General features: G+C 52.3%; 2 protein-coding genes across 9 annotated transcripts; one reads left to right on the plus strand and one right to left on the minus strand.

Annotated features, from left to right (window-relative positions):
• Positions 1-847: 847 nt before the first annotated feature.
• SIRT6 (sirtuin 6) lies at positions 848-8,708 on the plus strand. 5 transcript variants are annotated; one of them, XM_068980464.1, is made up of 8 exons: positions 848-913; positions 4,547-4,674; positions 5,894-6,076; positions 6,386-6,445; positions 6,980-7,075; positions 7,153-7,233; positions 7,798-7,921; positions 8,007-8,708. In XM_068980464.1, exons 1-8 carry the CDS (start codon positions 848-850, stop codon positions 8,346-8,348), a joined length of 1,080 nt encoding a protein of 359 aa, XP_068836565.1. In that variant the 3' UTR covers positions 8,349-8,708. The 5 variants fall into 5 exon arrangements, with proteins under 5 accessions (XP_068836565.1, XP_068836566.1, XP_068836568.1 ...); XM_068980465.1 differs by lacking the exon at positions 7,153-7,233; XM_068980467.1 differs by lacking the exon at positions 5,894-6,076.
• A 531-nt stretch (positions 8,709-9,239) lies between these two features.
• Positions 9,240-20,857, minus strand: CREB3L3 (cAMP responsive element binding protein 3 like 3). Of its 4 annotated transcripts, none has more exons than XM_068980302.1 (10): positions 20,739-20,857; positions 20,108-20,236; positions 19,342-19,633; positions 18,387-18,499; positions 16,790-16,924; positions 15,495-15,601; positions 11,977-12,045; positions 10,966-11,050; positions 10,694-10,790; positions 9,240-10,508 (listed from the first exon to the last, which is right to left on the minus strand). In XM_068980302.1, exons 1-10 carry the CDS (start codon positions 20,763-20,765, stop codon positions 10,195-10,197), a joined length of 1,368 nt encoding a protein of 455 aa, XP_068836403.1. In that variant the 5' UTR covers positions 20,766-20,857; the 3' UTR covers positions 9,240-10,194. The 4 variants fall into 4 exon arrangements, with proteins under 4 accessions (XP_068836403.1, XP_068836405.1, XP_068836404.1 ...); XM_068980304.1 differs by having other exon boundaries at positions 10,694-10,728; positions 16,790-16,927; XM_068980303.1 differs by having other exon boundaries at positions 10,694-10,746; positions 16,790-16,927.
• Between the last annotated feature and the right edge of the window lie 4,598 nt (positions 20,858-25,455).

Here is a 25,455-nt window from a genome sequence, read left to right on the forward strand (position 1 = left end):
CTTCTCCAGGAAGCCTTCCTGTTTGCCCCCAGGCTGGGTCAGGCGCCTCCTTTGAGCTCCTTCATTGCCCAGGGCCCTCATTATACGCCAGTCACACTAAGTCACCATTGCCCCGTCACAGGGGGCTGCCGGTGGTCTCCAGCGTCTCACCAGCATACAGTAGGTGCTCAATACATTTCCTGAATGAGTCCTCAAGCCTCCACAACAAGGACACAAGCAGTTTCTCCAGCCTCTTGGTGCGGTCAGGACTTGTCTTGCTGAGTGATTATCACACACCTGGATAACGTTCAGGTAACTTAGAACGGCGTCCGTGAGCCTCCCTAGTGAGGATCCAAATTGCCTCCTGAACCCAGCACACATGCACAGGATCCCTGAATTTGTATACTTATAAACTTCTGAAATATGCAGGGGGAAGAACCTTGGATTGGAAGCAAGAGTGTGGGTTTCCTCTCTCAGGCTCTGTCCTGGGACTGGGGGACGCGGGGAGGGAAGTGGGCGTCAGTTTACTCGTTTTCAAAAGGGGAAAGAGGGCCGATCGCTTCCGCCCTTCATTTTACAGGTGACTGGAGAACTCTCACGTGGACAGTCCCCTAGTATCCAGCCTGGGTCATTGAACAACCCTTTCCCAGGCCCCCACCCCACATGACCAGCCTATAGAAACGCGGTGGGCCATTGCCAGCAGTTAATATGGCGACTGCGGCGACAGTGCATAGCGCATGCGCCTTGCGAGGAGCGGCCAGGTACGAAAGATGAGAATACGGCTCCTCCTTCTTCCTCGTCTCACGCTATTTCCGGCGGAAGCGGCCGCAACAAGGGAAACTTTATTGTTCCCGTTGGTGCAGTGAGGATGTCGGTGAATTACGCGGCGGGGCTTTCGCCGTATGCGGACAAGGGCAAGTGCGGTCTACCCGAGGTGAGCGCAGCTGGGGGTTCCGACGGCCGCCGTCAAGGCCGTGGGCTGGGCGGGACCGGCTGGCAGTGGGGCATTGTGGGAATATCAGGAGACACTGAGGCTAGACAATGGGAGGGACTTCCCAGTGAGGAGGGGGCGGGAAGTGACGACCCAGTGCGCCTGGGGATGCGACCACGCCCAGCTCCGGGTCGGTCCGGCAGGGGACGGAGGATAGGACCCACTTCGAGAAGTCCTGAAGTTCTGATGGGGGAACAAGGGATGTAGTTCCAGGAGGAAGGCACCGGGGCAAAGGCGGGAGGTGGCAATAGACAAACTTGGAGGGCGGATTTGGCCAGAGAGGTTTCCCAAACTGGGGCAGGATGGGCCTCAAGTGCCAAGTTGAGGATCTGGCACTATCCTGAGGCTGATAAGGATTTTTAGCTGAGGAGGAACCTGGAAGATGGAAATCAGACCCCTCCAGCCTCGCTGAGAGAAATCCCCCCCATGCACTGAGACCTTGGCGGGATCCCTTCGTTCTGGGTTTCTTTCCCTCCTGTAAACTGGAGAGAAGCTTGCCCCCTCCCACAAAGGTTGGTGCATTCCTTCTGAGTCAGGCATTCACGAGCTCTCAGATGGTGTGAAGCCCCACTCTTCTCTCCTGCCAGTTTTTTCACTTTAACCCACAAACATTTATTAAGCACCTACGTTCATCCTGGGACCACATGGGGAACCAAACAGGCCAAGCCCCCTCGTTCCAGCTGGGAGACAGATAAGCAGCAAATGTAAGGAGTCAGTCGGATAGTGGTCAGCGCTAGGCAGAAAGCAGGTGATGAGAACTGGGGGCTGCATTGCAAACTAGGTGGCTGGTGATAGCCATCACTAAGATAACTCAGCAGTATGAAATACATTTAATGGTATGCAACCATCACCACCATCCATTTACAGAACTTTCTCCTCTTCCCGAACTAAAACTCTGTCCCCATTAAACAGTGACTCTCCATCCCCTCTCCTAGCCCCAGGCCCACCATCTACTTTCTCTTTGTATCTGACTCCTCTTGGGACCTCACATAAGTGAAATCATACAGTATTTGTGTTTTTGTGTCTGTCTGATTTCACTGAGCATGATGTCCTCAGGTTTCATCTGTATTGAATAATGTGTCCAAATTTTCTTCCTTTTTAAAGCTGAATAATATTCCATTGTATGTGTTGCTGTTCTTCAGTCACTCAGTCATGTCCAACTCTTTGGGACCCCATGGACTGCAGCACGCCAGCCTTTCCTGTCCTTCACTATCTCTCGGAGTTTGCTCAAATTCGTGGCCATTGAGTTGGTGATGCCATCTAATCATCTCGTCCTTTGTCATCCCCTTTTCTTCCTACCTTCAATCTTTCCCAGCATCAGGGTCTTTTCTAATGAGTTGGCTCTTCGCATCAGGTGGCCAAAGTATTGGAGCTTCAGCTTCAGTATCAGTCCTTCCAGTGAATATTAAGGGTTGATTTCCTTTAGGATTGACTGGTTTGATTGTACGTGTAGACCACATTTGTTAGTATCCATTCATCTGTTAATTGACACTGGGGTTGCTCCCATATTTAGCGACTGTGAATAATGCTACTGTGAACATGAGTATGCAAATGAGATAGCTTTTGAGCCAAGATGGAGAGGAAGTGCAAGGGGAGTCATGTAGGTGTCTGGGCAAAGGACATTCCAGGTGGAGGGCTTTGCCTCTGCAGAGCCTTGAGGCTGAACTGTGCCTGGTGTGTTGGAGGAACATCAAGGAGGCCTGTGTGGAGTGAGCGAAGGGGAGAGAGGGAGGAGGGGAGAGCAGGGATGGGGCAGGTCCTGCAGGGCTTTATGGGCCTTGGTGGGGACTTAGATTTTTCCATCGAGAGAGGTGGGAGCTCTGGAGGGCTGTGGGCAGAGAAAGGACGTGATAACAAGCTGCCTTTTCCCACCCATTCCCCTCCTCCTGGGCAAAGCTGTCTGTGGCTTGTGGCTTTGCCCACTGTGGGACATGTTGTAACTTCTCCTGAAACCATGCAACTTGGAGTGGGATTTGAACCCACGGTTCAGTTGAGACCACACCCTTGTCTTAGGACTTAGTGAAGATCGGTTCCTTTATTTCTCACTGCAGAAAGAATTCAGTGAGACAGAGATATGTGCATGTTTGCATGTTAAGTCGCTTCAGTTGTTTCTGACTCTTTGTGACCCTGTGGGCCGTAGCCTTCCAGGCTCCTCTGTCTATGGGATTCTCCAGGCAAGAATACTAGAGTGGGTTGCCATTTTCTTCTTCAGGGGATCTTCCCAACCCAGGGATTGAGCCCGTGTCTCTTAGGTCTCCTGCATAGGCAGATGGGTTCTTTACCACTAGCGCCACCTGAGAAGCCCAAAGTGATAGGTAAGAAGGGGATTTATTTAGAGAGAAACACTATCTGCAGACAGAATGCAGTCTGTCTCAAAAGGTGAGAACAGCCTTGGGAGAAACACTCCACAGACAGGGTGTGGGGCCATCTCAGCAGGTGAGAGGTTCTGAAATACGGTGTGGTTAGTTTTTAGGGGCTGGATAATTTCATAGGCTAGTGAATGGGAGGATTATTCCAATTATTTCGGGGAAGGGGTGGGGATTTCCGGGAATTGGGCCACCTCCCACGTTTTAGCCTTCTGAACTGTCATGTCATTTATCATGCTGGTGTTTTACAATGAGCATATAATGAGGCTCAAGGTCTACTGGAAGGCTCACCTTCTGCCATCTTGAACCTAGTTGGTTCTAATCAGTTTTTGTCACATTTTATTGATCTCGAGTGGCCTGGGCCTAAAACCGCTTGAAGCGGGACTTGGGTTCTCAGCCAGAAATTGAAGCTGGGCTAAGGTGGTGAAAACACCAGATCCTAACCACTAGACTAGTGGTCAGTGACAAGGCCCCTGGCCCTTCAGCTTTGCAGAAAAGAGTTTCCACAGAGACAGAAAGTAGTGAAGCAAGTAGAGTATTTATTAGGAGGAAAAAGAGTACAATACATATGGGTAGACACGCAGGCAGACTCAGGGAGAGTCCCTGAGTTGTGCTTTTGTGGCAGTTTAAATCACTTCTGTGGGGCATTTCTTCTGGATTTCCTTTGCCCAATCATTTCGATTTGCATGGTTCAGAGTCCATATTTGGTATATCTCAGGATCCTCCCATGTGTGCACATGCATCTCTTAGCTGAGATGGATTCTACTACGAAGGCCCATGGGTAGATTATCCTTTGGCATCATTCACCTTTGACCTCCAAGGAGCTTTTCTGCCCACGTGTGATCGGCGAGGTCTCCTGACTTCGAGAATGAGAAATACGTGATCTGGGCGGGGCCCAGTGTCCTACCTTAATTGTCTTGCTATTCTCCCCTCAGAGTTTCTTTGGAGCACTGGGAATGAGTCTCCAATCGGTTAACCATTAAGGTGGCGGGGGAGGCAGGGGGCATGTACCTCCTGCCTCACTGTGGCTCTGTCATTCTTGTAGGAAATGGCAACCCACTGCAGTATTCTTGCCTGGAGAATTCATGGACAGAGGACCCTGGCAGGCTGCAGTCCATGGGGTCACACAGAGTCGGACATGACTAAAGAGATTTAGCACCTGCCCCACTCCCTTCTGTTTCACTCCCTGCTGCTCTCCCTCACCCAACAGGTCTTCGACCCCCCCGAGGAGTTGGAGCAGAAGGTGTGGGAGCTGGCACAGCTCATCTGGCAGTCCTCCAGTGTGGTGTTCCACACAGGCGCAGGCATCAGCACTGCCTCAGGCATCCCCGACTTCAGGTCGGTGGGCAGGGCGGGAAGTTGAGGCAGGGCCTGCCAGGCTTCCACAGCCTTCCCTGTGAGCTCGCCAGATGAACAGGCATCAAAGCCCATCCTGCTGCCCTCCCTCCCGCTGAGTCTAGGGTGACCCATCAGTCCCCTAGGGTGTTGGGAATGTGTAAGACCCTTCCTTCAAAGCAGGTCCCTTTATATCACACCCAACATTGCCTTTCATTGGTCAGAACTGGGTCATGTGACTGTACCTAGTTGCAGGTGGTGCTGGGAAACATCAGTCTTTTGTCTAGGCCCGTTGTGCATGGCTAAATATTGGCTTCTATTATTACCATAGAAACCATCCAGACCTCAGTTTCCTCAACTGCAAGTGAGGGTGTGAGACCAGATAATGTCTATCTTTCCTCTACTTCGGGCAGCCTGTGTTAGACAAGAGTCTCATTGCTGAAAAGCAGGGGTCTCAAAATTGTGGCCTCCAAGTGGCCCCTGTAGGTGTGAAGTTTGCAACCCCACCCAGACGGGCAGGCCTATTGCACTTGTATTCTCTTTCTGAGGCTTCTCAGGCCCCCACCATAGACTCTCACAGCAGAAGAGCAAATTCCTCGTCTGGAGGAGTGTTAGAACTCTAAGGTGTGAATCTCATCCCCCTTCCATAACCTGCCATAGCTCCCCATTGCCACACTTCAGAGTTCCAAGCACTTTGGGCTGGAAATCAAAGCCTTTCCTGACCTAGCCTTGGTTCAGCTCTCTAACCTCAGCCCCCGCAGCGCCCAGACTGTCTGAACAGCCTTGCCCTTTCCTCTCTGTTCAGAGACAGCTCTGCCTCCTCCAGGAAGCCTTCCCAGAGTCCCACAAAGAGCCCTCACCACTTCCACTGGGCCAGCCCAGCCCTGGGTTGCTCCCTCTGCCCCGGCCCCCAGAGGGCCAGAGGCTCTGTGTCCACCTATGTCTCTTCCTAATGAGATGGAGAACTCCCTGAGGGCAGGGCCTGGGTGCACTAGGGCCCCGGCATCCCCCAGCGCAGGGCCATGCCAAGTGCAGCAGCAGTAAGTGCTGGGTGAGTGAATAATTTCTGCTGTTATGTACCACGTTCTCCCTCTTTCCTACCTCACCTCCTTTGTCTATATCAATCTCTCTCTCTGACTTTTTCCTCTGCCTGTTTCTCTTTTTCTGTTTTCTCTCTCCTTGATCTCTAAACTCTCTCTGTCTCTTCCACCTGCTGCCGCAGGGGCCCCCATGGCGTCTGGACGATGGAGGAGCGGGGCCTGGCCCCCAAGTTCGACACCACCTTTGAGAATGCCCAGCCCACAAAGACCCACATGGCGCTGGTGCAGCTGGAGCGCGTGGGCCTCCTGCGCTTCCTGGTCAGCCAGAACGTGGACGGACTGCACGTGCGCTCCGGCTTCCCCAGGTGCCCCCAGTGTCCAGACCCTGCCCTGCCTTGAGCGGGCCACCCCTCTCCCTAAGCCTCAGTTTCCTCATCTAGAAAATGGACGTGGATGGCAGCCCCTCCCTCTCCAGGCCCCTGGGGCAGTTCAGCGAGGCAGCCAGGGAGGGTTAGCGCTCAGCTGTCAGGTCTCTCAGTCGCACCTGGAGAGCAGGGCGGGATCCCCTCTTCCTGGTCCTGGGAGGATTCCAGCCCTGAGCCCTCTGGATCTTGGCTGGCTGGGGATCTGGGGATCCTGCTCCTCCACTGAGCCTCTTCCTTCTCCTTCCACAGAGACAAGCTGGCAGAGCTCCACGGAAACATGTTTGTAGAAGAATGTGTCAAGTGTAAGACGTGAGTGCCACTGCGGGAGGGGCGGGACACAAGTCATGGATAACCCAGGTCGGGCTCCCCAAAAGGTCCTGGTGACTAAGCCTGCCGCTTCTAGAGTCACGGGTGTGGCCCTTCCACGGTGGGATCTGGGCGTGTATCTTCCTCCTGGGAGGTGTGTTTATTTCCTGCAGCTGCCGAGACAACCACAAACCTGAGTAACTTAAAAACAACAGAAATTCATAGTCTTATGGGTCTGGAAGCTACAAGTCCAACATCAAGGTGTTGGCAGAACCATGCTCCTTCTACAGAGTCTTAACCACTAACCTACCAGGGAAGTCCCCAGGCCAGCTTTTTCATGGAAGGCCCCCTCTGCTTCCCCATCCCCAGCCCCTGCTGGGTTTGCCAGCTGTCACCTCATGTTTAGATTCTGGTCTTACGCTCCCGCACTTTCCTGGAAAAACAGCTCTGTGTGCTTTTTGCATGAGCTGCCCAGGTGGGCTGCAGGGTGGCTGCCTGGAAACCAGCGGTGAGCCGACCCTTTCCTCCTCGGCACAGGCAGTATGTCCGGGACACCGTGGTGGGCAGCATGGGCCTAAAACCCACAGGCCGGCTCTGCACCGTGGCCAAGTCCAGGGGACTGCGGGCCTGCAGGTGAGTGACCCCTCCCCATGCCCTGGACCCCCGGGGAGGCCACCAGTCTCCTGCTAACTCCCCTGCCTTCCCTATAGGGGGGAGCTGAGAGACACTATCCTGGATTGGGAGGATTCCCTGCCTGACCGGGACCTCACCTTGGCCGACGAGGCCAGCAGGTCTGACCCCAGTGGGTCCTGGGTGGGTGGGTGGGTGGGGGAGGGGCAGGAACACAGCCAGCTCCAGCCCTGAAAGGAGTGATCAGCACCCTGTCTGGGCCTTGCTTCGCTCATAATAGCTCTTGTACTGAGCCCTCACATACCATCCTCACCACATCCCAGGGTGGGTGCTGCTCAGGCCCATTTCACAGAGGAGGAAACTGAGGCTGGAGCAACTGGACTCCTCCATCCAGGCTGCCCAGCCCAGAAGTGACTGAGCCAGAATCAGAACCCAGGAGTTCCCCACCAGCAGCTCCACTTCTGCTGACAGGGTTGAGGGGTGGCCCAGCAGAGGGAAGTGTCAGAGGCAGGCCATGGCTGGGCCCCCAGCAGAGGTGGGTGCTGTGTGAGCAGGTCTCCTGGGACTGGCCCCGTTGTGTTGGCAGAGCAGTGAAGCCATGGTGTTTGAGCAAGGGTCGGGGAGTATATGTGCTGGCCACCACACGCCCTTGCCTCGTGGGGCAGGAGGAGGGCTGCAGAGATCCTTGCCAAGGGGCTTAAACTAATCCTGCCTCCTGGCCCCAGGAGTGCAGACCTGTCCATCACACTGGGCACCTCCCTGCAAATCCGGCCCAGCGGGAACCTTCCCCTCGCCACCAAGCGCCGTGGAGGTCGCCTGGTTATCGTCAACCTGCAGCCCACCAAGCACGTACGTGTGGGAGCCTACCCCTGATATCACCCCTGGACCCCCCTCAAGCCTTCTCCCTCCACCTGACTGTTCCCCGCCTCCACAGGACCGCCACGCAGACCTGCGAATCCACGGTTATGTTGATGAGGTCATGACGCGGCTCATGAAACACCTGGGCCTGGAGATCCCGGCCTGGGACGGCCCCCACGTGGTGGAGAGGGCACTGCCACCCCTGCCACGCCCACCTGCCCCCAAGCTGGAGCCCAAGGAGGAGGCCTCCCCCCAGCTCGACAGCCCAGTGCCCGCCAGCCCCAAGCAGGAACCCACAGCTGAGCCCTGCACCCAGCACAATGGTTCCGGACCTACCAGCCCCAAAAGGGAGCAGCCGGACAGCCCTGCCCCTCACAGGCCTCCCAAAAGAGTGAAAACTGAGGTGGTTCCTAGCTGACCAGGGGCCCCGGGGAGGGTGGGTTTTTTTTTTTTAATAGAAACCATGGGTTGTTTTTCTTTTTTCTTACCAGTCTCACTTTGTTACTCATTTCTGTCCTTTGGGGGAGACCTCAGGGTGCTGAGAGCTGGGCTCCAGGCCCAGGGGCAGACTTGCCGTCCACTGGACCTCCCTTTAACTTGGGGCCTATGGAGGGGGCTTGGCAAGGAGCATCCCTGCCCCAGATCCTGAACTTGGAGCTGACAACCCCACACCTGCTCCACCCCGTCTCCAGCCTCTGACTCAGGGTGTTCTTGGGAGGCGTGACCAGGCCCTCCTTGATTTCCAGCCTAAACAGGAATCAAGCCTGTCTGCCCCCTGGACCCTCACACTCCCCAGCCCCTGCCTATCCCCACACAGCCTTCACAGCCCCTCTAGGAGGGAGGGGACACACAGCCACCATTTAGGAGCCAAAATTCATGGCAGGACAGACAACAGAGGTTCATACTGCCTTTGTGGCTGGAGGGAGGCAAGTGGGTCCACCTGACTTCCTCCAGGCTTCCAGAAAAGCCTTCAATGCAATAAAAGCAGAATTTCTTGCATCTTGAGTCTGTGTTTACCATCCACAACCTTGCCCAGGGTCCAATCCCTGGGGGTAGGACTGTGTGGTGCTCACGGCCCCTGGTATGTGTGTGTGTGCTGGGACATTCATACAGTCCAGGCCCGGCGGTGAAGGAAGTCCTTACCAGCTGTTGACATTCCTTGAGTCCTCCATTTGTAAATATTGTTTCTGTGATTCTTTAATCCGTGCCCTCTGCTACTAGGCTGTGAGCCCCTCGAGGAGAGAGGCCACATCTAATCGCGATTGCAAATTCCCCCACCCGACCCCACATCCCCACACCTGCGCAAAGCCGGCAGGGATCCGGGTGTGACTCTTTAAAGGAAGAGCGTTGGTGCAGCTGGGGTCCATGCTCCCCAGCTGTGACCTTGGGCGAGTCCCTTCATTCCTGACGGTTCAGTCTCCTCATCCATAAGACAAGCTGGGTTGGCAGCCTAGCCCCCCAGGAAAGCAGCTGCCCCAGGCCTTCCGCGGACTCTCTTGAAGGGTCTGGGGCAGGGCGGGGAGGGGCCAGAGCCGTCAGAACCTCGCGCTCCTGGCGCGCCCAGCCCTCCATCAGCCGCCGCTCTCCAAGGTCCTGAAGACAAGCCTGGCGCCTCTCGTCGCCGCTCCAGCCTTGGGGTCCAGGGACTCCCCCACGTCACTCCTCTATATTCGGCTGGCCCAGTCCTTCCTTCTGTGGGTTGGGGAGCTTCAGACTCTAATTAGCCCCCACCCCACTCCACCTCCACGCTAGCCGTATTCTGCCAAGATACTTTATTAAGGATCAAGGCAGTCTAAAAAAAGGAAAAGGTTGTGGGTTAATGGCAGCGCCGAAGTTTAGGGCTCACCCCATGCTCTGGGGCCAGGGTCCCTGCAGACTTGGCTGCTTTCTCCTCCGTGCATGCAAGGGGACAGGGAGGAGTCCCCAGGGCCGGGGGTGGGGTAGTTATTGAGGCCTGGTGTGTATCGATCTGTCCAGGTCAGGGATCAGTCCGTGTGTGTGTCCCTGTTTCCTTCCGCTCCTGCATCTGCATGTAGATTTCTCAGGCTTTGTGGCCTTATGGTCTGTGTCTGAGAATCAGCTTCGGTGTGTACCTGGGTCCCTGGGTCTGTAGCTGTGTATCTGTGCATCTCCATCCTAATATCTTCTCCAGGGTCTCTCTCTCACCTCAGATCCCCATGTCTGTCCCTGTCCACTACAGCACCTATTGAAGCACCCCTGAGCAGAGGGGCCAGGGTGGAGAGGGGGGCAGGGACCCATGGTGCTCACAGCTCGCCCCCTGCTGCCTCCAGCCCCACACGGCCCGGGCTGACTGCTGGCTCAGGCGGGGCACAGTCCAGTAGGGTGGCCTGGTCCAGTTCCTTCACGGAGTTGCCCTGGACCAGAGTTGAGTTGTCCAGATGCTCTGTCGAGTTGTCCAGGGCACGTGCGTCCTGGGATTCCCATTCCTCCGGAGGGCTGCTTGGAGACCTTTCCTGAAGTGCGCCAGTGTTGGGCCCGGGGCCGGGGGCCTCGGAGCCTGGTGCAGTGTCGGGAGCCACCCGGGATGCAGCGTCGTTGTGTAGAGTTCTGGAGAAAACTGAGCAAGGGGTCGAGGAGGGTCATGAGGGATGGCCTGAGGGCCGCTTCCCTTCTTTCCTTAGCCCCCAGCCTCAGGGAGCCCTTGCAAGGGGGGCCCTTCCCCTCCCCCAGTGGGGACTGGGGAGCCAAGGGGAATGTGCCCCGGAGGGCTTTTGAAAGAAGAGCAAACTCGAGTCCACCTACCTCGCACAGGTGCGAAGTCTCCGGGGCTCTCGGCTCTGTTGGAGGCGAAAGGGCTGATGGAGGGGAGGATGATGAGGGCGAAGGAGAAGAGCAGGACCTAGTGGAGATGTGGGCGGGGTCACCCCATCCCTCCCCAACCCCTGAGCACACAGGAAAACAAGAGGCCCAGAAGACTAGATTGTGCTTGACCCGGCGCTCAGGGCTCTGCTCCTACTCATGCCCTCCTCCCCCACAGGCCCCTCTGCCAAGGTTGAGGACACTCCCCCACTCACTGCTATGCAGGTGCCAGTCTGTGCCGATTTGCTGGTGGACTGGACCACAATGGCCTGGAGTTTCTTCAGCTGTTCCAAGAGAGACCTTAATGGAAATGGGAAGCCTTGGCTGAGCCCTGTATGGCCTTCACCTGGCTCCCTGTCCATTTCTAGTATCTCCCAGCCTGGCTGAGGTCTGAATCCTATCCACCCCTCAAGGCCCTACTGCTCTTAAAAGTCCCAGAAGCTCCCTCAATAAATCTCCGCTGAACATCTCACCCACTTTTCTGACACCCAGCCTCCTCCATCCAGGTTGCCATCATCGCTCACCTGGACACCAGCCCCCACCTCTGGTCCCCTCAAGCCTCTCGTGCCCACTCTAGGGTTCACACTCCACACTTTTCAAATGTGATTCAGCTCCCAGCCCTCCAGGTCCCCACCTCCCTTTGGGTAAAAGCCTGAGTCCTCACTGCTGCTTTCTTATCTGTTGGATTTCATCTCAAATGTCACCTTCTCTGGCCTCCCTGCCTAAAATAGCACCCCACCCCCACTCTCTAGCCCCTTCCCGCTGTTTGAATGATCTTTTACATAGTTTTGTTTGCCTTGAGTATGTTTCTCACTAGAATATGAGTCTTTTAAGTGGAGGGACTGTATCTGTTTTACTCACTATTGAGGTATCAGGACCCAGAACTATGCCTGGCACTGAGTAGATGCTAATAAAAATTGAATTAGTACATGTACCCCATAGATGGAATCACCTGCAGTTCTCCAGCACACCATACTCCTAGCCTTTGGCCATTCATATGCCGTTTCCTCCACTAGCAGCATCTTCCGTCTATGGAACTCTTATACATCCTTCAAGGGCCCAAGTCTAAATCCCCTCTTCTATGCAGCCTGCCCCCTCTGGGTGGAATCCTCACCTTCTGCTCTGCCCTGCTATCACACAGCCTGACCCCCCTTGTTCACCTCTCCTGCAAGAGACTCCAGGGTCAGCTTCCCCCTGTCCTCAGTCCCGGTCACACCAAGACTCACAGGTTCTGCTTTTCAAGATGCAAGACCTTCCTCTGAAGCTCCTGATTCTGGGCGGTGCAAGCTGACATCCTGCAAAGGCAACATCACAGTGACATTCAGAATATGCCTGTGACCCCTACAGATCCCGCGAGCTGCAACTGCTTCAGCCCAAGAACCTAGAGCCCAAGCTCTGCCACCAGAGAAGCCACCTCAGGAATTCCCTGGTGATCCAGTGGCTAGGACTTCACACGCTCCCAATGCAAGGGGCCCAAGTTGATCCCTGGTCGAGGAACTGGATCCCACATGCTACAGCTAGAAACTCACAGAGCCAAATAAATATTTTTAAAAAGAAGAAGAAAGAGAAATCATCGCAATGAGAAGCCTGCACATCACAACTAGAGAGTAGCCCCCACTTCCTGCAACTGGAGAAAGATCACGCACAGCAATGAAGACTCAGCACAGCCAACATAAATAAATAAACTTATAAAAAAATAAAATATTCAAATTGTGGCATAAGGATATGTTAGTATCTAGGGAAGAGAATAAATTCTCCCACTAAAAGGCCCTCCTAAATAACTCATGGGATAAAGAAGAATCCACAGTGTAAAGTAGGGAAGACCTAGGAACCAAGTAATGACAACATCCAAATCAAGATGTGTGAGATGCAGCTAAAGACGTGGTGAGGAGAAAACGGATAACCCTGTTACAGTTTAAGCAGCTGAACATGTGCTGTGTGTGCTGTGCCTAGTCGCTCAATCGTGTCTGACTCTTTGTGACCCCATGGACTGTAGCCCGCCAGGCTCCTCTGTCCATGGGGATGCTCCAGGCAAGAATCCTAGAGTGGGTTGCCATGCCCTGCTCCAGGAGATCTTCCCCACCCAGGGATCAAACCCAGGTCTCCTGAATTGCAGGCAGATTTTTTTACAGTCTGAGCCACCGGGGAAGCCTGCAGCTGAACATACACGTTTAAAAATCAGCAAAAGAACAACAGAATAAACTCACTAAAAAAAAAAAAAAAATGAAAAACACAATAAAGCTAAGAGTACAAAGAAAGGAACTCAAAGTTTTTGAGTGGGAGAAAAAGTCAAATTCATTCTTTGAAAACAATGAATAAAGCTCTGGCAAGATTGCTCAAGATAAAAAACAAGCAAAGGTGCAAATATACAACATGAATTATTACAAAGGTCCCAGCTATAAACGATTCAAAGCTTAAAAAAATAATGGGAGAGAACTATGAACTGTCTTCTGTCAATAAATTTGAAATGGACAACTTCCCAGAAGAAAAACACATCCCAAAATTGACTAGGGAAGAAATAGAAAACCCAGATAGACCTGTAACACTTACTAAAATCACTTCTGCTTTAAAAAGTGAGTGAACTAAGCTTTTATGTTTCCTACCCTGATGCTGGGAAAGACTGAGGGCAGGAGGAGAAGCAGATGACAGGGGATGAGATGGTTGGGTGGCATCACTGACTAAATGGACATGAGTTTGAGCAAGCTCTGGGAGAAGGCGAAGGGCAGGGAAACCTGGCATGCTACAGACCATGGGGTCACAAAGAGTCAGACACGACTGAGCGACTGAACACCACCACATTAAAGAATAATGAGGACCCTGTCTCTCAGTATCCTGTATGAGTTCAGAGAGGTGATCGGATGGGATCAGAGTGCACAGGCGGAGAAGGCGATGGCACCCCACTCCAGTGCTCTTGCCTGGAAAATCCCATGGGCGGAGGAGCCTGGCAGGCTGCAGACCATGGGGTCACTAAAAGTCGGATACGACTGAGCGACTTCACTTTCACTTTTCACTTTCACGCATTGGAGAAGGAAATGGCAACCCACTCCAGTGTTCTTGCCTGGAGAATCCCAGGGACGGGGGAGCCTGGTGGTCTGCCGTCTCTGGGGTCGCACAGAGTCGGACACGACTGAAGCGACTTAGCAGCAGCAGCAGCAGCAGAGTGCAGAGGGATTAGAATAAATGGAGACAGTGAGAGACTTTATTTTCTGGGGCTCCAAAATCACTACAGATGGTGACTGCAGCCATGAAATTAAAAGAAGCTTGCTTCTTGGAAGAAAAGCTATGATTAACTTAGACAGCATATTAAAAATCAGAGACATTATTTTGCCAACAAAGGCTCCGTCTAGTCAAAGCTATGGTTTTCCCAGTAGTCATGTATGGGTGAGAGAGTTGGACTATAAAGAAAGCTGAGCGCCAAAGAACTGATGCTTTTGAACTGTTGGTGTTGGAGAAGACTCTTGAGAATCCCCTGGACTGCAAGGAGATCAAACCAGTCAATCCTAAAGGAAATCAGTCCTGAAGATTCATTGGAAAGATGATCCTGAAGCTGAAACTCCAATACTTTGGCCACCTGATGCGAAGAACTGACTCACTGGAAAAGACCCTGATGCTGGGAAACACTGACGGCAGGAGAAGGGGACGACAGAGGATGAGATGGTTGGATGGCATCACCGACTCAATGGACATGAGATTGAGCAAGCTCTGGGAGTTGGTGATGGACAGGAAAGCCTGGCGTGCTGCAGTCCATGGGGTCACAAAGAGTCGGACATGACTGAGCGACTGAACTGAACTGAGAGTGCACAGTTCTTAAGTTGAGGAAGTTCCTCCTTCCCTCCACTCCCTGGAAGGAAGCCATGACAGCTCTGAGGACCAGACAGGCTCAGACAAGGGAAGTAAACGTCCCACCTACAGGCAAAGAGCCAGGACGTAACCTCCCTTCTTGGGATAACATCATCTAGGGCAGTGGTCCCCAGCCTTTTTGGCACCTGGGACCGGTTTCAAGGAAGACAGTTCTTCCATGAATCCGGGGTGTGGAGGGGATAGTCTTAGGATGATTCAAGCACCTTAAAATTTTCACTTTATTTCTATTTTATGGAAATCTCAGGATATCCCACCTTGACTTTAGGGTTAGGGTCTGTGCTTCCAGGAGAATCTAGTGCCGCTGCTGATCTCACAGGAGGAGGGGCTAAGGCGGTAATATGAGTGGTAAAAAGCGGCTGTAAACACCGTTGCTCCCTTGCCTGCTGCTCACCTCCTGCTGTGTGGCCTGGTTCCTGACAGGCCACGGATTGGAACCAATCCATGGCCCAGGAATTGGGGACCCCTGTTCTAGGGGATTAGGGGCCTCAAAATTGAGCCCTGTACCACCTCTAGGCATTTTTCCATCCTTGCAATTCACATACAAAATGGTCGCTCCCACGTGGCACAGTGGTAAAGAATCCACTGGCCAACGCAGGAGACTCAGAAGACATGGGTTCGATCCCTGGTTTGGGAAGACCCCCTGGAGAAGGAAATGGCTACCCAGTCCAGTACTCTTGCCTGGAGAATCCCATGGACAGAGGCACTTGGCAGGTTGCAGTCCATGCAGTCGAACATCACTGAGCAACTGAACACACACGCACATACACGCACGCACACACACACACACACGCAGACTGTGACCTTTGCTACACTGCATGCCTCTCTCAGGCCTCAGTCCCCACCCTCCCACCTTGAGTGCGGGGTCCTGGGCCCCCAGCCTTACCGAGTCTCCAGGCCATCAATGTATTCCTTCTTCTTTTTCCGGCTTTCCTGAGCTGACTGTTTGTTTCGGATTTTCCGGCGGATCTTTTTCAGCACTCGCTCCTCATACTGCAGAGTGATGTGGGGAGACTGAGTCAGTCTGAAGGGTCCACTCTCTTGTCCAGACCCCACAATTTCACCCCCAGTATTCTCCCAAGGGAGCCAGACTCAGGGACTTGAGGGCAGACCCTTCATGGCTTGAAGGCCAGATTTTCTGTCCTCAAACTCCTTCAGAGTCTCTTGTGGTTGTGGGGGCGGGGGGGATGGGAATGGTCCTGATTTCCTGATGGTCTTCCCTGCTCCCAATCCCAGTTCCATTAACAACTAGATTTTGTGCACTGGTGCAATCGCGCCACCGTCTGGCCACGTGTGGGATTGGTGCCTTTTCCGAGGCCAGTTATCACTAAGAGAAGTCTTTCAATTGGAAAAGGCAAACTCAGGTATTGATACTGAGTGAACAGGCTGGATGGCATCACTGACTCGATGGACATGAGTCTGAGTGAACTCCAGGAGTTGGTGATGGACAGGGAGGCCTGGCGTGCTGCGATTCATGGGGTCGCAAAGAGTCGGACACGACTGAGCGACTGAACTGAACTGAACTGAACAGGCTGAGTGGAGGCCGCGGCCAGCTAGAAAGCCCCCACTGTGTTGGCTTTGAGTATGAATTTTCTGGTTCTGGTGACAGACACATCCTAACATTCTAGTTGTGTGTGCTGTGCTTAGTCACTAGTCGTGTCCAACTCTTTGTGACCCCACCGACTGTAGCCCGCCAGATTCCCCCGTCCGTGGGAATTCTCCAAGCAAGAATACTGGAGTGGGTTGCCATGCCCTCCTGCAGGGGATCTTCCCAACACAGGGATCGAACCTAGGTCTCCAGCATTGCAGGTGGATTCTTTACCGTCTGAGCCACCAGTTAGGGAGATGTAAAGGTGAGACTCAGGCTTCCCAGGTGGTGCAGAAGTAAAGAATCCACCTGTCAATGCAGGAAATGCAAGAGACATGAGTTTGACCCTGGGTCCGGAAGATCCCCTGGAGTATGGAGTGGCAACCCACTCCAATATTCTTGCCTGAAGATCGCCATGGACAAAGGAACCTGGTGGGCTACCATCCATAGGGTCGCAAAGAGTTGGACATGACTGAGCGTGTGCACACACACACACACACACACACACACACACACAAAGATGAGACTCATAGGCATGCTACTGCAGGAAATGGGGTGAGGCCCAGAGCCAGGGGTCCCACTGACTGACTCACTTTGGTAAGGGGCAGCTGAGTGGGCAGAGTGATGCCTTCTTTGGCTAGTAGCTTCTTCTCATCCTCCGTCAGCACCAGCTCCTGGCAGTGCCCAGTCCCAGGTCGCAACAGGTGGGGGGCTGCCAGGTGATGTTGCTGCTGTGGGGAAACCAGGAGAACTGCTTTGGGGGCAGAGACAGCGACTGCCTCTGGGAAATAAAAGGCATCGAGAAACAATTGATCCAGTCGCTGTAAGGTCCACACCAGCACTAGGGCTCCAAAGAACCAGCCCACAGCCATTACGTTTCCAGGAATTCATCTTACAGATACAAGTGTGGTTTTTTGTTTGTTTGTTTCACAAATAGTCATTTGACAGTTATGTGTTTAGCACCTACTACAGGCTACGCACTGCTCCGGGCTCTGAACATTCCTTGCAGCTCTTGTCTGCAACAGCAAATGGAAAATCCAACAAACAGGATGTAAGATAAGTAAGCCTCCGGGAAAAGAGGGTGAGGGGTGGTTCTCCCCAGGTACCTGTTTGTACCTTTGGAACTTGGACTGTGTGCATGCATTTGACTATTCAAAAAATTTTCAAACTAAATTTAAATCACGAAATAGAAACACTGAAAACAAAAGAACCATGTCATCAGACAGCCAAGTCCTAGGAATGTCGCACCATGACTGAGGAATAAAGGTAGAGACTGGAGCAGCCTGCTGTCTATCTAATCAAATTCCAATCCCTGGAATTCCAGGCCATTGATCAGTCCAACCATTTTCTCTTCAGGGCTCAAGCCTCAGTGTATTCATCTGCAATATGGGAATAAGGCCTCCCACTTCCAAAAGTTGTTCACACACAGAACAATGATATTAAACTTGATATTTTTACAAAATCCAGTTAGCATTTCCAAAGCAGTCATTTGTCTTTCCTATCCTCCAAGACTTGCTGAAGTTCTGTCTCCTCCAGGAAGCCTTCCTGGACCTGCAATGCCCCTCTAGCCTCTCTCCCTTATGGATACATTTCCCTAAGCAGTCACTGTCCCCTCTTGACCATGAGGTCCCCACAGACTGAGCACACAGCTGATGCTCACTGCAGGTCTCTCAGGTCAAGAGGGGTGTTCTGGTCTTTTTTAGAGGTTGTCAGGACAACTTTAGGCATCAGGAGATCAAATCCTGACTTGGCCACTTGCTTGCTGTGTGACTTTGGGTCTGTGGCTTAACCTCTCTGGGGACTGGTTTTCTCATCTGTGAAAGGGAGCAGGGCACTAATTGGGTTCTCAGGCCTGGTTTGCCCATAGCGGAAGCTCAGGGCAAGATAAGATAGCCCAAGGTAAGCATACAAAGAGCACAACAGATCCAATAGGTCAGCTCAGGAATTGGGCCTGCTGCAGCTGCGTGATTTAAGGCAAATTATTAAAGCTCTCTGTGCCCATTTCCTCATATGTGAAATTAAGATAATAGCCTCAATTTTCAGGGTTGCTATGAATTAAAAGACCTGGGACCAAATACCAATCCCTGTCTGTGACTGTCTTCCAGTTTTCAAAATGGGTGTGTTGGGGCCCCATGAGCCCAGTCCCCCTCCCAACTCTGATGCTGCAGGGGGCAGGTGGGGGCTGCTCACCAGGTCCCCGCTGCTGCCGGAGAGGAGGAGGTCCTTGACTGTGAGGTTGTAGCGTGAGGGCGAGTCAGCCAGGTCGGTCTGCTCCTCGGCATAGATGTCTGGGCTCCACATTTCTAACAGGGCACATGTGGATGGAGATAGGGGTGGGGGTCAGGCAGGGGACCTTGAGCTCCCAGGTCCTACCTGCCTCCTCCAGCAAAGCTACAGCATCGACCCTAATGTGCTAGGCATTGTTGCCTGGCTTGGGACTCCAGGACCAGGTGCCTCAGTCTCCCCTCTGCCATAAGACGGGGACCCCAGTTCATCGGAACGTTGTTAGGGACCCACGGCCAGCCCAAGAGGGAGTGGCTGTTATCACTCAGCATTAGGGGCTGGATCTGCAGCCAGCCTGGCCTTATCTCCTCCTGGGGGCAGGGACCAGTTCTGATTCACCCACAGTTCCCTCCCACGAGCTACCTGGCACCCCATAGGTGAGCTGCTCTGGAGAGCAGTCTTCCGAGTCAGATGGCCCTTGATTCTAATCCCAACTGGGCGGAGCTGTGCGACCTTGGGTAAGGGAGTAAACCTCTCTGAGCCTCAGTTTTGTCAAGTCTCTAATGGGACTAATAAGCACTCCCACCCCACTGTGGGGCTCCAAAGACAAAGGATGCTCTCTTGGTGGAGTCTTCTGCATCAGGCCTTTCCCCAGGTCTTGGGGAGCACTCCAAGGCCTGGGATCACACAGTCTCACGAACTTTCATTGAGTCTCCTATGAACCAGGCATGGAAGGTATAAAAAATGAGGTTGCCAGCACAATGCTTGAGGCAGATTGCATCCCAGCTCTGCGGCTCTGACTCATCTCTTAACCATCCGGAAAATGGGTCCATGACAGCACACCAGTGCCCATCTCAAAGGGTGGATTTGTGCATTCAGTGCCTGGGACAAGGCAAGGATAGTCGGCTGACACAGGACTCACCCACGTCTATGGCAACAGAAGTCTCAAGCCTTGGGGCCACTGGCCCAAGGTGCCTGGCAGGGCAGGTGGGGCCAGGATGGTAGGAGGGGCAGGGCCCCTTGCAAGACTCCACACTATGGCAGCCGGCAGGGGTGGCAGGCACCCCACCGCGTGGAGGCGTGTCCTGGGGGTCAGAGGGCAGATCTTCTGAGATGCCACTGTCACTGGCAGCGGGGGACCAGGTTGGGGAGTCTGAATCTCCAGAACCCAGGATGGAGTTGAGGAAGTCATCAGAGTCCGCACCTGGCAGGACCTGTTGGGACAGAGAGCACCGGCGGGAATTAGGAGGGCTATGCTTTGCTTTGCATTGCTTATGTGTCTCTGGGCAAGCCGCTGACCCTCTTTGGGCCTCACATGTCCTTTCTGTAATATGGAAAGAGCTAATGTTCCTTGCCCACTGGTGTTGCTGGAGCCTGCACACAATTGTGTAGCTCGGGAACAACATCAAACCATGTCAAGTGAGGAACAAGCCCCAAGTTTAAGTCTGGAGCCAACTTCAAACTGCTGTGTGACCCAGGACAAGTTACCACTCCTCTCTGGGCCTTGCTTTCCACCTCTTTAAGAAGAAGGTGATGTCATCTGGCCCTTAGGGTCGCTGAAAGGTTTTATACAATAATGTGCTTTGCTAGAATCACACACGTGCGTGGTAAAGGCACAAAGCTGAGCGGAGTCCCGGCTCTGACCCAGGGGTGGGGGGGAAGGTGGGGATGATGCGTTGGGTTATCACCTGGTCCTGCCCATGGCCCCAGTCCTCTCCCAGCTCTACGTGTCTCAGAACGCCATCCTGCCGGTCAAACAGGAGATCCAGGAGTTCCAGGCTGTCGATAGGGCCCATGGGACTGGTGGAGGAAGCCATCTGGGGCGAGGAGGGGACACCTGTGAGAGTCACGCAGCCCCTCTCCTGCCCACCACCCATCTGCCACTACCTGAGGTACCTTCCCCTCTGCTTCAGTCCCAGCTGCAGCCCCCAGGTCAGCCTGCCCCTCCTGCCTGCGGAGCCTCAATCTCCAAATCTCTGTTATGGGGCCAACCCAGAGGCTCCTAGGAGCCAGTTTATTTAAAAAGCGCTAGACAGCTGCCCCCGTGGGGATGGACAGCGGATGAAGCTAGCCCCCTCTTGCATTCCCATTCTGTCAGAATCCCTCCCCACACCCACCCTTTTCTGGAAGGCAGGGAGGCCCAGAATAAAGTCCAGCAGCAGCCCGGAATAGAGACACAATCTTAGTCATTGTATTCTCCCTCTGGGTCTCAGTCTTCCCATCTGTACAATGGGGTGGGAGGTGCCTGCCAATTCTGGGAGCTTGGGGAGAGTTCCTGGCATAAATCGTCCCTCCCCTGGGGACCCGTGCAGGTCTCACCTTTCCAACGGCTAAATCCCCATCCATGAGCCCCGCTAGCTCCTTCTCCAGACCTCCTGCGTCTGCCTCGAGCCGGAGGCTCAGTCGGCCATCAGCTCTCCCGGGTTCAGCTGCGTCTTCTCTGTGGTTGTTACCACTCCCCAAAAGATGCTGAAATAGTCCCGAGAAGCTCCCAGCCCACCCCAAGGTGCTGATTGGGCAACAGGCAGGACGGACAGAGTTAAGGGCCAATGACAGAGGGGCAGACTAGGGGGAGGGGCGGGAAGACCGTTATCTCGCATGTTTTGTGCTTTTCCAGTCGCAGTGGGCAAAGGCCAAAGTCTGGGGTGCCGCAGCTCCAGCATGACCTTTCCCCTACTTTCGGGGACTGTTTCTTTCCATAGTCCCCGGATGTCGGCTCCAAGAGAGCCCAGAGCCCTTGGCCAGTCCCGTCCACTCCCAGAACAAAACAGAACCTAAAGTAATAGCCCAAACTTTTGGGGGCTCCCTTCCTTCAGCCAGGATTTCCCTTCTTTCATCACAGCGGGCAACCCTCAAAGCCCCCTTCCCCCAGGCAAGGTCTCTCCGGCCAAACCAGAGCAATCAATTCCTTCTAGAACCTTCTAGCGTTCACTTATTCTCAACAGATATTTATTGCAAGCCAAACTGAGTCCTGCCTCAGGGCCTTTGCACTGGCTACTTCCTCTGCCTGGAAGGCATATCTGCTCAACCCAGCTCTCTCACTGTGTTCACACATTCCTGAATATTTGCTATTTGTGGAACCCAGCCCAGACAACTGAGAAGGCCCTCTCGGATTCCATCCACCCCCAACACACACAACCAGGGAGGAGGCCCCCACCCCTTACCTCTTGATCACATCACTGTTTTCATGGAACTCACTATTGGAAATTTTCTTGTTTACTTACCTGTATTCTTCTCTCATTGCTCCTCTGCCCTTTCATGTGAGCACCTTCAGGGGGAGAATAGAGGCTCTTTTGCTCTCAGCTGGGTCCCCAGTGTCTTAAAGATGCCCAGCACACAGCAGGCACTCCATCAACTCTTACTCATCTGGCAACTCCTAGGACAGTGGACAAGCTAGATCATAAAAGCATAAACAAGCTGACAAATGGGTGAATGCTACCAAGAAGCGAAATGTAATCATGTACGCAGCAACACAGGGCTGGCAAAGACTTTATTTTTATTTTTTTAATGCTTTAAAAAAATTAGTGTGCTTTCTTTGAACTGCCTGCCATGAATTTTTCTTTTTTTTTTTTTTGGCCGCATTTCATGTGGGATCTTAGTTCCCTAATCCAGGATCGAACCTGCATGCCCTGCATTGGAAGAAGGATTCTTAACCACTGGACCACCAGGAAAGTTCCAGGATTTCTTTCAGAAGGTGACATTTAAGTACAGTCCTAAATGATGAGCAAGAGCCCAGCCACTGGAAGATCTGGTGAAAGACTGTTTCAGGTCAAGGAACAGCTCATGCAAAGTCCCTGGGGCAGGACTCGACCTGGTGTGTTGGAGGAACAGCAAGGAGGCCCGTGTGTCTGGAGAACAGTGAGTGAAGGGCAAGAGGAAGGAAAGGAGGACACGGAGGGAACAGAGCAGGTCATGCAGAGTCTTGTGGGCTGTGGCAAGAAGTTTAAGTTAGTTGCATATTTTTGTGATCCTGTGGACCTTAGCCCACCAGGCTTCTCTATCCATGGGATTTCCCAGGCAAGAATACTGAAGTGGTTGCCATTCCCTTCTCCAGGGGATCTTCCCAACCCAGGGATTGAACTTGGGTCTCCCGCATTGCAGGCAGACTCTTTACCATCTGAGCCACCAGGAAAATCCACTGGTTTATACTAAATACAGTGGAAGCTCTTGGGAGCTTAGTGAATGGATGACAAGCCTTCTGTATGCTGGCCAAGATGCTAGATGCTAGGTTTACACAGTAACTCAAACACTCTCCTTGCTCTCAAGAAATACACATTTGGTGTATGTTTCTCCATGGGCCAGCAATTATTTATTCAGGCAACAAAAATTTAAGACCTACTGTGAGCTGTGCCAGAGTGTTGCTCTTATCTCACAATAACACCTGTGGTTGTCACAACTGGGGGTGCTCCTGGAGTGAGTGCTCCACACTGCTCCACACCTCACAGTGCCCAGGACAGCCCCCCACAGGGAATGCCTGACCTTGATGTTAGCAGTGCCGCGCAGGAGGACACTTGCATTACCGTGACTGCCCCCACACACCAGATACTGGTAACATTAGCTCACTCTTGGCCTCTGCATCTTTTCTTTCCTTTTTCACTACTCTGCATTGGATTTTTAAGGGGTTTGTTTGGTTTGGTTTGGCTTAGTGTTCCCAGTCGTAATATTTATTCACCCTTGGCTTGTGGAGGCACCTTTCCAGGACTGTCTTGGCAGGTATAGAAAGTAGGTGAAGGTTGACTTCTGGACTTGTCTCTACCTCCCCCTCACTCCCATTTATGACTCTCAGTACCCTTGACATAGAACTTGTCCTCATCTTCTTATCCAAATCTGCCTCAATAAATGATCTAGCATTACTCACTTAACACCTACATGGGTATTTAGACCCCCACAGTCTTTTCCGCAGGATATTTGTTACTTTTTTGTAATTTTATTTTAATCAATTCATTCATCTATATTTTCTTGGCCATGCCACATGGCATGTGAGATCTTAGTTCCCAAACCAGGGATTGAACTCATGCCCCTTGCATTGGAAGCACAGAGTCTTTTTAACCACCAGACCACCAGGGATGTCCCCTTTTATAATTTTATAGTCATGGGCTTTAGAAGGCTTTCATATGCCCTAGTGAAAAGATGGGGCTTCCAGGTGGCACACTGATAAAGAATCCGCCTGCAATGTAGGACGTGCAAGAGACATGGGTTCGATCCCCAGGTCCAGAAGATCCCCTGGAATAGGAAATGGCAGCTCACTCCAGTATTCTTGCCTGGAAAGTTCCATGGACAGAGAAACCTGAAGGGTTAGAGTCCCTGGGACCATGGAGATCCGGACAGGACTGAGCACAATGAAGAGATACCTGAAAAGGTAAAATGAGGATAAGCACTTGAGGGACAAGAGGACTTTTTGATGCCCTTGATAGCATGATCTAACTTACCGGACACAAACACATGCTTCAGAGCAATGCTAAGGTGGAATCTAAGGTAAAATTCCCACAATAGATTCCAATGAGTTTAAATATAAAACACAACACAAGACACAAGAGGATGCTGTGGTCAAACAAGACTGAGGGACGCTGTGTTAATAAACAGCTTTGTGGAACTTGTCAGAGCCTTTACAATACTCCGTAACACTCTCAGGAGGTATGAATTTGTAGCATTTCTCAAACATCCTTGTTATGTGTGAGCTTTGCTTCTAATTGTTACTTGATTCATACGGAACCATTTCTGACACATGAAAACATTTAAAGATACCCACTAGCCTGACTAGGGGCTTCCCTGGTGGCTCAACTGTTAAAGTGTCTGCCTGCAATGCGGGAGATTCGGGTTTGATCCCTGGGTCAGGAAGATCCCCTGGAGAAGGAAATGGCAACCCATTCCAGTACTCTTGCCTGGAAAATCCCATAGATGGAGGACGATGGTAAGCTATGGTCCATGGGGTTGCAAAGAGTCGGACACGACTGAGCAACTTCACTAGACTAGCCTGACTACAATAAAAAAAGACATCAGAGGTTGGTGGAAAATGTGGAGCAACCAGAATTCTCCCCTGTTGTTGGTGGGAATCAAAATGGTCCAACCTCTTGGGGAAACTTTGGAAATCTGGGCAATCTCTTACAGTTAAAAATGCATTTACCATATGACTTAGCAATTGTATTCCTGGGTATCTACCTAAGAGAAATGTAAATATATGTTCACAGAAAGACTTGTACATGAATGTTCATAGCAATCTTATTCATAATTGTCCCAAACAGTAAGCAACTCAAATATCCAATAATAGGGGAGTAGATAAACTGGTATATCCATACAACACAATGCTACTTATCAATAAAAAGGAATAAATTACTATTAATTATACATTCAACAACACACATGAATTTCAAATGCATAATGATAAAAGAAGCCAGATGCAAAAGCATATATACTGTAAGATTCCATTTAAATGATACCCAGAGAAGAGGCAAAAGTAATTCTTGGTGGGAATTCCCTGGCATTCCAGCAGTTGGATGCGGCATTACCAATGCAGGGGGCACATGTTCATCCCTGGTCAGGGAACTAAGATCCCACATGACTTGTGACTTGACCAAAAAAGAAACAGTAATTCTTGGTGATAGAAAGTGGTTCAGTTCAGTTCAGTCACTCAGTCATGTCCGACTCTCTGCAACCCCATGAACTGCAGCACGCCAGGCCTCCTTGTCCATCACCAACCCCCGGAGTTTACCCAGACTCATGTCTATTGAGTCAGTGATGCCATCCAACCATCTCATCCTCTGTTGTCCCCTTCTCCTCCTGCCCTCAATCTTTCCCAGCATCAGGGTCTTTTCAAGCTCTTTGCATCAGGTGGCCAAAGTATTGGAGTTTCAGCTTCAACATCAGTCCTTCCAATGAACACCCAGGACTGATCTCCTTTAGGGTGGACTGGTTGGATCTCCTTGCAGTCCAAGGGACTCTCAAGAGTCTTCTCCAACACCATAGCTCAAAAGCATCAATTCTTCAGTGCTCAGCCTTCTTCACAGTCCAACTCACATCCATACATGACCACAGGAAA

Source organism: Capricornis sumatraensis, chromosome 9 (assembly GCF_032405125.1).
Source record: "Capricornis sumatraensis isolate serow.1 chromosome 9, serow.2, whole genome shotgun sequence".
Lineage (NCBI taxonomy): Eukaryota > Metazoa > Chordata > Mammalia > Artiodactyla > Bovidae > Capricornis > Capricornis sumatraensis.

What these genes read in the sequence shown, in the direction of transcription:
- SIRT6 (XM_068980464.1), top strand. Translation starts at nt 848, where the DNA reads ATGTCGGTGAATTACGCGGCGGGGCTTTCGCCGTATGCGGACAAGGGC. An exon ending in TCAGGCATCCCCGACTTCAG is followed by an intron (nt 4,675 to 5,893) that starts GTCGGTGGGCAG and finishes CTGCTGCCGCAG; the next exon opens with GGGCCCCCATGGCGTCTGGA. An exon ending in GTGCGCTCCGGCTTCCCCAG is followed by an intron (nt 6,077 to 6,385) that starts GTGCCCCCAGTG and finishes CTCCTTCCACAG; the next exon opens with AGACAAGCTGGCAGAGCTCC.
- CREB3L3 (XM_068980301.1), bottom strand. Translation starts at nt 20,765, where the DNA reads ATGGATGGGGATTTAGCCGTTGGAAAG. An exon ending in GGGGCCATGGGCAGGACCAG is followed by an intron (nt 19,634 to 20,107) that starts GTGATAACCCAA and finishes CTGTCCCAACAG; the next exon opens with GTCCTGCCAGGTGCGGACTC. An exon ending in CATCTTGAAAAGCAGAACCT is followed by an intron (nt 11,051 to 11,976) that starts GTGAGTCTTGGT and finishes ATTTCCATTAAG; the next exon opens with GTCTCTCTTGGAACAGCTGA.